Raw genomic sequence first — 14,221 nt, 5'->3', positions numbered from 1 at the left:
AAAAACGTGTGACTTTCCTGTCTTGTAGTTTATGTTACTGACATCATCTTTCGCTAGCTCGACTGAAGTTAGAAAAGGGGGGAGTGTGTTTTCTTGCAACCCTTATCTCTTGGCAAATGTTAACATGAACACATGACAACACAGGGGGTACGGGTAAACTTTTCCCCTACGTTGGACGAAGAGGAAAAGGCTGACTTAACACCCAGCTCGTATAGTTGGCCCAAAGAGGCATTTGCTTTGACCTCACTGAGAGTCTCAACATTCTATCACACACATTATCTCAGTCGACTTCCAAGCCCAATAACTCAGACTTTTTAACTTTAAAAAGTTGACACATTTTTCAACTATTTATTCAAGATTTTTTGCTATCTTTTACAAGTTTTTAATAACTGCTGTTGAAGTTTTATGTATTTTTAGCTCTCATTTACATTGTGTGTATGTGACAGAATGTTGGGACATAGTGAGATCAAACTAATGTTTTCTGGAGAACAGCACAGCAACAACAGGATTGGTCAATGCTGTGTCTGTTTCTTATTGGTTGGTTTATCATAAAAAATATCCAAGAGCAGAAATACGTTAAGAGCACAAAAAGAAGTTCTCGGCACGTGCTGAGAATGTTTCATATCCAAAATTAAAACAAAAATAAAATCAGAGTGGTAGTTTCACGAGCAAGCAGAAGCGGGCTGAATGAGAGAGTAATGCTTTGAGCATTAGCAAAGGAAATATGAGCAAGCAACAGAAGATTTGAGATTTGAGAGCAAGCAGAAATTTAGAGGAAAAACAGAGAAAATGTGTTCTTGTGTTTTGCAACAATAATGACTCCATATAAAACCATTTTTCCAGACACTCATTGATAATGTGGATTCGTCCACATTAAAGGTAAGCTAAAGGTACAACAGTTCTCTCACCTCTCTTAATGTACTGGAGAGCCTCAGCCTTCCGCTGCACACCGACACTCTCCCAGTTGTCCGTTCTCTCCAGGTAAAGAGTAGCGATGAGCGGCAGAGTGATGGAGGCCAAGTTCTGCTCCACACAGCCTCCGGGCATCCGGATCAGAGAGGCCAGAGAGTCCTCACTGATGGAGTTATCGATGCTGTCTGCCAGAATGTTCCCTGTGGAGAAAAGAAGAGGAAGACTCAGGAATGATCGACTCTCCCGGGGTCACGTCTAAATCTTATCATCATTCTTTCAATAACTGACCTCTGACATTGATGAAAGTCTCCGGTACAGAGTTTGGCACAACAGACTCCAGTTCAATCCTTCGTAAACGTACTAGCTGTGTTCCTGTAGAAGAAGAGAAAGAGCAATAAACCTATGCTTCAAAGCTATACAGCCCAAACCTGAAATATTTAAAAAAAACAGAGCAAGTTTTGCCCTTCCCGATGCTTTTTATTGGAGGCAGTGTTAATTTTGGCACCTATTTTTATTTTAGTTTTAGTTTGAGTCTTTTAATTAAATGCATTTTTGTTTTAGTCACTTTTTAGTCATTTCAACCCTTTTTAGTCTAGTTTAAGTCGACAAAAACCCAAAACATTTTAGTCTAGTTTCAGTCCATAAAGTCATCACATTTTAGTCTTTACTTTTAGTCCAAGCATTTATTTTCTTGCCTAAATCTGGTACCAAATCATGGTAGTGTGTTCTCTGCACTCTGCCAAACCTGGGGTCCCTGCTTTCTACAGCTGAGAGGCAGAATAACTATAGATGCATTGTATTTTGACAGATTTACCCACAGTGGAGAAATATCACAGATTTTGAATGTCCGACAAAAACTACATTACATTTCAGTCTAGTTTTAGTCATCTTGCCAAAAACTAAACTAAGTTTTTTGTAAGTTTTAGTCGTCACAGATCTGTTTTTGTTAGTTTTAGTCTAGTTTTTGTCATGGAAAAAAAAAGAGCCAAAATGATTCAGCTGTCTACGAATAGTTTTAGTTGACAAAAATAACACTGATTGGAGGTTTACAGATTAACGTGGAATATGTCCATGCAATGGATATATGAAATAGTCTATCTGGAGTGTCAGGTCAGGCCAGTGCTGTTGACTGATATTTAAAGATTTAAAAGACATCAGGAGCAAAGATTTTATGAAATTTCGTCAAGTTCTGATAAAACTGGCGCTTTAGCAGCATCCACGCTTATGTCTTCTGCCATAATTGCACTGGTCTCTTGTTGCTGCTTGCTTACGTCACGACTCTGCTGCACCAGAGAGTACCACCCCTCGTTGCTGATTGGTCCTGTCCCTTTCTAATCAGCCTAAACGGTTCAGACAGGAGCTTTGCAAGATGGATTCACCAGCAAGAAACACAAAACACACGTATCTAGCTGCTATGCTAGCTAAAGGCCAATGTGGACCGACAATACAGCTTCAACATAAATTCATAGCAGAGGTACAAATACATCAGTTTTGCCATTAGCTGTAGCCACAAGAGAATAATGGAAGCTTAAGAGAAAATTTCTCAACTCAGGTTGAAACAAAAGACATAAACACCAAAATGGATAGAAGAAGAGGAAATCGTTGATCTTACCTCCCTCTGCAGACGGATTCAACACCACACTCCTAACCTCAGTCTTCTGCACTCCATCCATCTGTTTGGGTAACAAAATCATTACAGGCTGCTCTTTAGGACAGAAATCTTCACATTTTTAGTTTGGGCTCATATACATTTAATAGATAGGACTGTATACAGAATGCGAAATTTAGGAGAGAAAGTGGGAAACAAGGAGCCACAGGTTGGACTTGAACCCAGCCTTACACTTAGCAGCAATTAATCAGGTGCTACCAAACCACTTGGTCTATCAAGGTTTTCTTTTCTCTAAATCATATAAATGCTACAGATGTAAAACTATTGCTACACCCAAGGATGCTTCTTCTTAAATCCAGAACATGAACTTTCTTTATGTTGGCAAAAACAAAACCATTGTGATACCTTTAAACGTTTTGTTAATCATGAGTGACTCACCACCACCCGTAGAAACTTCTGGATGCGGTCTCCTCCCATCAAGTCTCTGCCGACCACCATCACCTCCAGAGGAAGCTTCCCCACCACCAGAGGCACGATGGTATACGGCACCGCCACAGAGGAGCCGGGCGCCAGCGTCAACTCCTGGGTGTGTCTGTCTTTGAAGGCGATGCTGCACATGCCTTCCGTCTTCATCAGCACCACTCTGACCTGGAGACAAACAGCAACAACACAATTTAATAAGAGTGGATTTGTTGAGGTTGATATAGCTGGGAAAGTGGTCAGTCACTTTGGTCTCGACTGAAATATCTCAGCAGTTTGGTGTGATGATATGAAACTTTTGGGGGAGGCTGACTGTGTTCAGAGGATGAGCGTCCAAGCTGGACAAACACCTGGGTGTAACGGTACATCCAACTTTGAACTGAAAGTCATGACTGTGGGTCCCTATGCACCAGTTGGACTAAAGCTCTGGGTTCTTCTATTCTCTAGTTAAGTTTCTAGTGTTTTGTCTTTTATTTTGTAGTTCTTGTCCCTTTTGTTCAATTTCTAATTGTCTTCCTGCCCTTGTGCCTGTGTTTCATCAATCTTTTGCTTGCATTTAGACTTGAAAATTAAGTATTTATCTTCCGATAACTGCTAGTTTTTGCAGACATAACAACAGACACTGTGTTTTTCTAAGCACCAAACTAAAGAGTAAGTCCATCTTACATGCAGATCATCGTATCCGTAGTTGTGGACCACAGCTTTTATCTCGACCTGCTCGTTCCTCGCCACTGAATACGGCAGCCTCAGGTCCACAAAGAAGTCCTTCCACGCTCTGACGTTATACGGTTCAGCAACACAGAAACCTGCAGACATCCAGGAACTCATCAGTGATTGGTCGTCTGCACATGTGCATGTACGTATCTGCTGTTCTGATGGTACTAGGATTATTTGAGTTTAGCAATTTGAAATTAGATCAGTTTACTAAAGGAGACAAATGTGATCAGACGTTGTCCTCTCTCTCCTCCTCTTACCTGTTTGAGCTGATGAGCTGACTGCCAGAATGCCCCACTCCGTGATGCTGTCAGGTAACGGGTGGTTCACATTCTGGGAGGCCAACCTGTTGAAAAAATGTTATATTATCACCAGTGAAGAGATTAATAGCTCATACCATAAGAGGGTGCAAGGGTCTAAAGAGGGTTAAGGGCCCCCTAAATCAACGCAGAAAGTTTTGGCACCCAGAGGCCCAAAAAAATCAAATAAAATACTGAACATTATTTCTTTGTGATTTCATATGTTAAGGTCATAGATATGATTATCATTGACAAACTCCATGCAACAGTTCATCAACATTGTGACAAAAGTCAATGACAAATTCAGATGGATTTATGAGTCAGAGATTCTTCATTTAGTCGAACACTGCTGTGCTATCTTCCTAACTTTGTTGAGAGTTGCATCTACAAATCAACAAATGTGACAGGACAAAAGTGGGCTAGGGATGGCAGCCAGCATTCTGAGAGCATTTCAAATGCAATGCTGCAAATTAAAGTCTTAAATTTCCTGCTGCAATTTCCTGTTTATAGTCAGAGAGCATGGAGGGACTTGTTTGTCTGCTGCAGTATTGAAGCTGGTGATAATTTTGGGTGTAACACTGATATTTATACTAGCTACTCATTTATTTTAAAAGGAGAGAGCACATCAATGAACATAAGTATAAAGGTAATATACGTTTATTTACTAATGCTCAAAAGTTTGAGATCACATGGATTTTTTCCCTTTGTATGTAAAAACTCATGAAATTAGTCTGAATAGGAAATACAGCAAATAAACTGAAAATTCTAACATTTGAGAGTTAGAAATAATGATCTTAATAAAAAATGTGCTTTAAACTTTGCCTTCATAGAAAAAACCCTTTTGTAGCAGTTACAGCCGTGCAGACCTTAGGCTTTCTAGCAGACAGTTTTAAAGATAAGCTAATGATGCTTCCTGGAGAATCTCCCACAAGATGGATTGGCATGATGGAGTCTTCCTTCATACCCTACAGTTAAGCTCCTCCCACAACAGCTCAATAGGGTTCAGATCTGAAGACTGTGCTGGCCACTCCATTACAGTCAGAATTCTGGCTGACTGCTTATTCTTTAAATATTTCATAGACATTTTGGAGGTGTGTTTGGGTCATTATCCTGTTATAGGATAGAATCGACCCCAAGCAGGGTATGGCATGGCATTGCAAAATCTTGAGAGAGCTTTCCTTCCCCAAGGTCCCTTCCACTCTTGACAAATCTCCTATTCTACCCCCAAGGCACCCCAGACCGTATTTTTTAATAAGGTGCCAAAAAGTGGGCTAGGAATGGCAGCCATGCAATGCCGTAGTGTCCTAAAATGTCCAAATTCTGGGAGTATTTCAAATGCAATGCTGCAAATTAAAATCTTAAATTTCCTGCTGCACTTTCTTGATTATAGTCAGAAAGCACAGAGGGGCTTGTTTGTCTGCTGCAGCATCGAAACTGGCGATAATTAGTGGGGATGCTGAGCATCCACACTATTGATATTCACGTTGGCCATTTTGTTTATTACTCTTCTTTCATTTCTTGACATGATTTGGAAAGAGTCAAAGAACTGTTGGGTTTGACAGTTTTTTTTCTGACCAACTAAAGCACACTGATTAAAAAATGGAGAATCCACAGATCTGCTAGCTAAGAATGACAGTGAGAGGCTTGAGCTTGTCCCTGGTCATAATACATCAGATAAAATTGTCTGTATGTGGACTCTTTCACTCACCCATCTCTGTCAGCCTGGCTGGGCAGGTCCACTTCCATCCACCAGGACTCGTAAAACTTGGACCGCAGAGACACCTCAGTCTCATCCAGATACTCCCACTCCTCCTCGTCCTCATACACATCATAACCGCCTACCTCCATCTCTTCCTCCACCGCTTCCTCTCTGGCTGCTGTCGTCACCACTTCTGTTCCTGCCATTTTGTTTACATTAGTGTAGCGAAAGTTTGGTTCAGGTGCTGCCAAGACAGGGGTCCATTCTGTATGAACATATGGATAATTAAGAGATAAAGAGTTAAGAGAACAGTCTTCAAATGTATCACCATCATAACTCATAATCAGGAAGTCAGATGTTGAGTTTTAACTTTCATTGCTCTGTAAAAAAACATGGAAAAAAGTGATAGAGATGTGGGAATTACCAAAATTATACTTGGTAAGGGGTATTTTTCGTGTAGATACATCTATTGATCCAAATGGCCTGAAGGCGACCAAAGATGGTCTTGGTGGAGCTGTGGTGGTAGGTGGAGCTGTGGTCATGGGTGGTGGGGTGGTAGGAATCTCCGTGTCAAACTCCTGGTTCCTGTATGTGGCGCAGCAGTAGCGGAAGGCCCGGATGCACTCCCAGCCCTCTGTGATGTAGAGGGAGCGTCTGGTGCAGGAGTACGGCATGGGGATCTCCCTCAGGCCATCCTTACAGCAGCGACGCTGCAGCTTCTCTTTGTAATAATCCTCTGGAGACAGAGAAGGAACCAGGAGACAGTCATCAGTACTAATAAACCTAGTCAACAAGGTAGGGATGTGTTACATGAATTCACCACTGGATACCTCAAACCCAATATAGAGTACATCCATGCAGCAGCCATTGAATACAGTACACTCACATCGTAGTGTGAGCCAAACAACACCTCAGTGAGAGCAGGACACTCACCCAGCTGGGCTTTACGTTTCAGCAGCTCAGCAGAGCGCCTCCTTCTGCTTCTGCCTGGGCACTGCAGGGCTGAGGAGAGAGAGGAAAAACATTGTTAACCTTCATACTGTCGTTGTGTTTGATCTGTGTGTCTCTAATTTAGATTTCTGTATTATTGCCTCTATGTTTAATCCCACCCAGATGAGGGTAAGGAATGAAAATGAGTTGGAAACTGAGGAAAGTGAGAATGTTAAAGCTCTGAATGAACCTGTACATAAAGTCTATTATCAGGCCTGCTCACAGAATTGACTGAGCCCCTGAAAATCTCAGTTAATGGGTCAGACATCGTTGTCATTTATTGATATCAATATTTAAGTTAATCCAGTATCAAAAGTGCTAGCATCGTTTCTAACAATTATCTAATTTAGGAGCTTTTATTGAGTTCTAATGATGAAAATATTTATCTGTGGTCATTTCAAACTCCTTTTTTAACACCTTTCCAGCTAAATTTGTACTTTTTCTACTTTATGAGTCTTTACTCTGCTTCCTTTAACCCATTGTTGCCCATGTAAACTGTTTTTGCCACATTTAACCCAATTCTTGTTCTTCTTTTTTATTTTTGTTTTTATCTTTTACCTATTTTAGCCCATTTTGCCACTTTAAATCAATTCAAATCAATCACAACCAAATTTTGTGACTTTAGAACCCATTTCAGCACTTTTTCACCATATTCACCACTTTTCTGCCTTTTTCTTCCTCTGTTCACCCATGTTTGCCACTTTAACCAGTTTTTTTTTCTTTTTTTGCAGTTATTGATTATTTTCACCCATTTTGAACCCCTTTTTATTACAGGTTCTTGCCAGTTTTTGTCTATTTTAACAAATTTTGCCCTTTTTTGCCTCTTTTACAAATCTTTTTTAACCACTTTAGGACTCCTTTTCATCATTTTCCTGCCTATTTTCTTCCTATTTTTACCAACTTTTGCCACTTTTGGACCCATTTACACCACTTTTTCACCCTTTATAACCAATTTTTCTGCCCATTTTTTTTTCTCTTTTTACCCATTTTTTCATTTATGTGCTTTTTTTCCCTTAAAGTTGTCTCATCTTCTTCTACTTTAGTCATATTTTAATGGTCTAGCCAGATCACATTTATGAGTAACACCTTAAATTGTAATAGAAGCTACATCATCTCATCCATTTAACTGCATACATTTGCTCATTTGTTAAAAGATAAAATAGAGCTTAACCACACCTGATAAAATGTGGTAACCCTGAAATTCTGAGTCTTATTTTACCGATCAGTCTGAGGTGTGCAGATACCTTGTCTGGTTGGGGTTTTCAAGCCGACGCTAGAGGAGAAGAGCAGCCCTGCGTCTGAGAACACTGCTCTGGGATCACTGCCTCCACCACGGGTGCAGCCGAAGTCTCTGTGCTCCACCACGTCCCAGAGCTGAGGAGAAGGACCAAGCCAGTTCAAAACTGAAGGTTATCTTCAGATTAAACACTAACTCATGCACTAAATGTACAGGTACTGTATAAATAGGTACACATACTTAAAAAGACATCTGAGACATTTGTAGGGGCCATGCAATGGGTGTCCAAAATGACACCAGCTACCATCTGCAGCTGATGGAGTGTTTTCCTGTGTGAACAGTGTTTCTTTAAACACTTGGCTGCTGAGTAGCAGCTCTGTTTGAATGCACAGAAGAAGACATGCAGCACCATCTTTAAGGTTTTGTATATATTACCACTGCTACTCCTCTTGAGGTGAAGAAGGGAGCCATTTCATAAAAATATTAGCTCATTTTGAATTTGATGGAAGCAATACATCTCAAAAAAGTAGGGACAGACCCATGTCTACCACTGTGTAGCATCCCCTCTTCTTTTAAAAACAAATAAGAAACGTTTAGGAGGTGAGGGGAATGGTTGCTGGAAGTGAAAGAACTGGACTGCAGAAAGGCCAGTTCAGGACCTGGACTCCTACCATGAACCAGCAACTGTGCTAAGATAACAGGCTGGATGGTCCCTTTCCTCTTCAGTTTGCAGGACACTGTGTCCTTGGTTTCCTAAAAGAATTTCAAATGTTGATTCATCTGACCCCAGAACAGTTTTCCATTTTGCCTCAGTCCATTTTAAATGAGCTTTGGCCCAGAGAAGATGGCGCTGTTTCTGGTTGCTGCCATCAAACTCAGAATGAGCTCATATATTTCATGAAATGGTAAAATGTCTCAGTTTCAACATGTGATATGTTGTTTACATCTTCATTTGAAACAAATATGGGTTTATGAGATTTGACAGTCATTGCATGCTGTTATTATTTACATTTTACACAGCGTCCCAACTTTTTTGGAGCTGGGTTGTTTTTAATTTTTCCAGTTTTGTTCTATCTATGTGATAAAGATGATGTTAGGGATAGTTCCAGACCTTCCTCTGTGTGAGTCTGTCCTTGTTGAGCAGAAACACGGCGTTGTCCACGGCGACCATGCTGACCTTTGCCCCTGGATCTCCTCTGACCTGAAAACTCAGCATCTTTCCAGGCCTGTAGTCCCGATGAACACCGTTTACCGGCCCTACGCTCAGCTACCAGAGGAATAATGACAGAAGCATTTATAACCAACACATAATAAAAAAAAAACTTTGTAAGCACCAATCACCAGTGACCTGATAGATGTGGCAAGACAGATTCATCCAATCAAACAGCAGCTTTCATTCTGTATAGGTACAATTTAACATCTTTATTGATAAGAGTAATGCATACGGGCACTTTGTCTGAATGATTCTGGGTGAAAACATCAAAATAGATAGTAATGGACAGGAAAGACAGGGTCATAAGGGATATAAAAGCTTAAAATACAAAACCCATACAGTTTAATTATTTTATAGATATCAAAATTAATGTATATTTGGTCTGTATGGCAAATTTTCATCTGACACTGAATCTGCTGCAGACATGACAAGCAATCAAATACAGAAAAGATATGAATAATATTCTTCTGAATTCTTGACTTGAATAGATCATGGAGAGACATCAGCATTATTTTTAGTCTGTTTAAGTAGATAAAAACTTTTAGAGCCTGAGAGTTCATGTAGATAAGCCCCCATAGTACAACTTTTAGACAAGTTTACAGCTTACACTGTAACCTGGAGAGGAAGAGTCACATTACTTTTCTTACATGTTATTGATAAAATAAAAGTAAACCTGCTTGAGTAGTTTATTTTAATTTTTTTAATTTTAAAAACTTGATCAAAATAGGTGTGAAAAATCAGAGATTCATTTTTGAAACCATATCATCAGCCCTATTTAGTAGATCATTTTGTTGTTGTAACAATAATTATTGGTAATAAATCATCTGCTATTGGAAAGCCTGTTTATTGCCCTTCTAAATGGTGCCACATTTGTGAGGATCATGTGTTTGTGGGATGAGCAGCAGAGCTGTGTATGGGGGTTGCGCCCACATACATATTCATACACATTTTATAACCCGACAGGGAACTAAATTCCCCAAAGGTATCTAAAATTTGAGGAAGAGAAGAAGTTACCTCGTCAAAGCAAAGCAAAATGTCATCAGCATACAATGAAATGGAATGTGTGGTATCATGAACAGTGATGGGAGTGATAAATGGATGCTGACGAATTTTCTGAGCGAGAGGCTCTAATGACAGAGCAAATAAAAAGGGACTCAGTGGGCAGCCTTGCCTACAAGACCGGTTACTTGATCTGATCTGATACCATTTGTGCTGATCATTGCTGTTGGGTTATTGTACAACAATTTAACTAATTTGGTGAAACTGGTACACAATTGAAAACGCTGCAGGACTTCCCATTAATAATCCCACTCTAGCAGATCAAAGGCCTTTTCTGCGTCAAGGCTACAAACAGCACACAGAGAAGGTACACAGCCAAAATATTCACAAGACCTCAGTGAAAAATGACCCATCTGGACCAGTATGTCCATAATGACACCAGAGGGTGACGCAGCATGAAGCTGACTTTGACTTTTCCTGCTCTTAATTTAAAGAAGAAGGAGGGAAACACTGAGAAATGTTCACTCACCCCTCCAACGCAGGAGTCGACCACATCCACCCAGATGGAGTCGGACACCACTTCCCCTCGCTCGCTCCAGGTGTAGTAATACGCCACAAAACGGAAGGAAGGAAGCATCTCCGGTGTGACCGTCAGTCCAACGCTGGTGAGTAACTGACCGCTCACATCTATGCGCTCAGCAAGAATGATTTTACCTTTATTCACCACCTGGAGAAAGAAGAAACTTTTAGCTTTATACATCCTTTTTAAACATATTTTTTTATGAATTTATTCTCAATCATAACTCTTTTAATGAAGCCAACCAGCAAAGCTTTCACTCATTCACAGCACTTTAAGAGTGAAGATAAACATCTTGAACCTTGAACTTTGAACACTGTTTGAGGTGTTTGAGACTAAAGGTGTGGAAAGTTCTGGAGACATGCTCACCATATAAGTGATTTGTTTAATGAGTGCCCTGGTGGCGTCGTCTCCTGTGCTTATGCTCAGCTTCAGAGACAGTCTTTCTCCCACAGACACCGTGTTGGTACCCGTCGAGATGTAGAGGTAGTTGGGCTGCTGGCGGCTACGGCTGCGGTACAGGGGGATCATGCTCTGGTGTTTGGCCTGCTGTTCAGGTCGTAGACCGGCCTGGGTGGTCTCCGCCTGGACAAAAACAGACAAAGGAAGGCCAGTGAGTCAAGTCTCTTGGCTCAAAACTCAAAAGGGATTGAAAAAAGAAGTTAAACAGTAAGACCAAAAAATATCGCATTTGATATAACCTTTAAAAAAAGAACCTCAAATACCTCTTGAAATGCTCCAAAACAACTATACTGTCATCGGAACTGTCCATCCTAAAAATAGGATATCATGTAAAGGATCGTTTTTTTCTTCTAATTAAACAAAAAGTTAAACATCCTTGAGGTTCATCAGATACAAAGTGAAATAATCCAAAGATTTTTTTGGTTTTAATCTTGATGCTTATCATGAAACACCAGTCAAAAAGAACTTTCTGGTCAGGATTACTTCTACATGAATTCCTGCATCAGTGTCGTGAAGCCTTCAGCTCATCTGTATGCTGAGCCTGGTGTCTCTCCTCCTACAGGTCCTCTATGAGGTTCAGGAATCAGACACAGTTATACCATGGTCAACCAACCAGTTTCTGGTGGTTCTGGTTTCACTGTGGGAAGGTAGAAGGAAATCAGTATCTCCATAAAGCTCCTCAGCAGATGGAAGCATGAAAGTCTCTAAAACCTCCTGGTAGATGGCTGACAACGTGGAGTCGGGACTTGATAAAGACCAGTGGACCAACAGCAGATGACATGGACCCCAAAACCATCACTGACTGTGGAGACTGGAAAACTCAAATCTCAAGCAGTGAAGAATTCTGGTCTTCAGATATTCCTCCAGACTCTGGGACCTCGATTTCCAATGAAATACTACATTTTCTTTCAACTGAAAGAGGACATTTGACCAGTGGGACCACAACAGTCCTGTTCTCCCCCTTAGCCCAGGTAAGACTCTGATTGCGTCTGTGGTTCAGGATTGGTTTGCAACCAGGAACACAACACTTGTAGTCCATTTCCTTGACCCGTCAGTGTGGTGGTTCTTGATCCACGGACCCCAGCCTCAGTCCAGTCCTTGTGGAGCTCCCCTGAGTTCTTGAATCTGCTTTGTTTTACACTCCTCTGAAGGCTGAGCTCATCTCTGCCCCTAAGTCAACTTGCCATGCTCTGATATAGTGTCTAAGGACAGCCTGACCTCGCAGCAGTGACCTTCTGTGGCTTACCCTCAATGACTGGATGTCTATGATTGTCCTTATCAGGTCAGCAGTCTTCCCCATGACTGTGGTTGTGTGTGCTGAGCCAGAATGAAGGCTCAGGAAACCTTTTGCAGGTGTCTGGAGTCCAGGGGCGGATTTAACATTTTGTGTCCAAATGTAAAATGCAAGTTTGGGCACCAGTGTGGCTTGGTGGGTAGAGCAAACGCCCATGAGCAGATGCTGTTGTGCTTGATGCACTGGTTGCAGGATCAGTCCTCTGTCTCGGCGCATGTTTGTTGCATGTCTTCCCCGTTCTCTTGCCTTGTGTTTCCTGTCTCTCTTCAGCTGTCCTATCTGAATAAAGGCAAAAATGCCCCTCTCCAAAACTAATCTTTAACAAGATATAAATATGCAAATTTAACTTTTGAACTAAATAAAAAGGGGAAAAAATCACAATATTCTACTTTTAGATGTATATCCAAACTGCACAGTTAACATGGGCTACAAGTCACTGTTATGGTCTATCATTGATCAATGTAGAGATGCACTGCTGTTTTTATGCTGTCACAATCAGGTGAGGAAAGGCCGTCACAATAAAAGTCTTCAAAAGGTTTATTTTGTCTGCAGCAGCCCTGAGCATGGAACTATTATAACTATTATTACATAAAACAGGGTTGGAGCCAGAAGAGGTGAATATCTGGGACTTCTGGGTGCATGCTCCTGGCTGACTTTTATCCCTGTTGGACACATATGTGTTTGATTTTTAAGCCAAAAAAATGCCAAGAGCCAAACAATCTCAAGCTAGATGTAGCTTTGTAATGTTAAAAATGAAAGCAAAAAACAGAGACATCAATAAACTAGAAAAGCACTCAGAGAGTGCAGACCTCCACCATTAGCCCTGTCTCCCAACAGTGAAGAATCCTGACGGTAATTTGCCGATTACACCCTCCCTGGTGGGGTGGAGACACGGTGAGAAAAAGCATTGGCTTTGCTACGTGTGGACTGTCATGGCGGAAGCACCCATGGTCTCACTGGATGACTGGAAGTCATGGCAGAGGGTGAATATTCCTCTATTCCTCCCAGCATTGTGAGTATTCTTGCTACAATTCACTGTCTTTCTCTCTGTTACGCTCCGACTCGTCTCCTCGACCAGGCATGCGTCTTTCAAACTCTATAAACTCCAAAACTTTGAATAGAAACACACCCAAAAATGCTGCTGGGATTGAAGTTACTCATGACCACCATCTCCTGGTGCAAAGTGGTAACAGCGCAGACCCTTGCCATCAGCCCTATCTCCCAATAGTGGATTTTCCTGGATCCAGACGGTGATCCAGATCAGTCCCAAAATCTAATCAGTTCTTCCTTATGCCATTTCTGACATTCCCTGAAAATTTCATCAAAATCCGTCAAAATTTTTTGAGTTATGTTGCTAACAAACTAACAAACTAACAAATGAACAAACCCACCCTCATCACATAACCTCCTTGGCGGAGGTAATAACAATCAAACAGCAAAAGGGTAAAAACTAAGACATTAAAAAGATTATAAAGGCTCTCTCAGTGAGGATGAAGCATGCAGTTGTTCTTACACTGATGGTTTGTGGGCGCTGATCGTTCGGCATGTTGATGGTGACTCTGGCGGTGCCTGAGAGGATCAGAGGTGTGTCTAACATGCTGACTTTCACAGGAACGTTACGAGCCGGAGAACCGTCATGGTGGCTCACCTGGATCTGGACAGGACAGGGGAAATTCAGAGTGAATTCACTGACTCTACAGCTGCTCTGGAGGAAGCACAGACTACCAGGAGAATCT

The 14,221-nt window shown here is 41.2% G+C and overlaps 1 protein-coding gene across 2 annotated transcripts in view; it reads right to left on the bottom strand.

Moving 5' to 3' along the window:
* Positions 1 to 14,221, bottom strand: part of LOC121508499 (complement C3-like) — a 40,830-nt gene that overhangs the window by 16,778 nt on the left and 9,831 nt on the right. For both annotated transcript variants that reach the window (XM_041785405.1, XM_041785406.1), the window contains 14 exons: positions 13,999 to 14,139; positions 11,099 to 11,314; positions 10,682 to 10,879; positions 9,052 to 9,207; positions 7,948 to 8,077; positions 6,647 to 6,715; positions 6,138 to 6,449; positions 5,723 to 5,978; positions 3,976 to 4,061; positions 3,668 to 3,807; positions 2,960 to 3,169; positions 2,525 to 2,585; positions 1,201 to 1,284; positions 909 to 1,112 (listed from right to left, as the gene is read on the bottom strand). In XM_041785405.1, the coding sequence (XP_041641339.1) occupies positions 909 to 1,112; positions 1,201 to 1,284; positions 2,525 to 2,585; positions 2,960 to 3,169; positions 3,668 to 3,807; positions 3,976 to 4,061; positions 5,723 to 5,978; positions 6,138 to 6,449; positions 6,647 to 6,715; positions 7,948 to 8,077; positions 9,052 to 9,207; positions 10,682 to 10,879; positions 11,099 to 11,314; positions 13,999 to 14,139 (2,263 nt within the window). The remainder of the gene's footprint in view (positions 1 to 908; positions 1,113 to 1,200; positions 1,285 to 2,524; positions 2,586 to 2,959; positions 3,170 to 3,667; positions 3,808 to 3,975; positions 4,062 to 5,722; positions 5,979 to 6,137; positions 6,450 to 6,646; positions 6,716 to 7,947; positions 8,078 to 9,051; positions 9,208 to 10,681; positions 10,880 to 11,098; positions 11,315 to 13,998; positions 14,140 to 14,221) is intronic.

Source organism: Cheilinus undulatus, linkage group 4, assembly GCF_018320785.1.
Source record: "Cheilinus undulatus linkage group 4, ASM1832078v1, whole genome shotgun sequence".
Taxonomy (NCBI): domain Eukaryota; kingdom Metazoa; phylum Chordata; class Actinopteri; order Labriformes; family Labridae; genus Cheilinus; species Cheilinus undulatus.
This window is presented reverse-complemented; position numbering and strand designations above follow the sequence as displayed.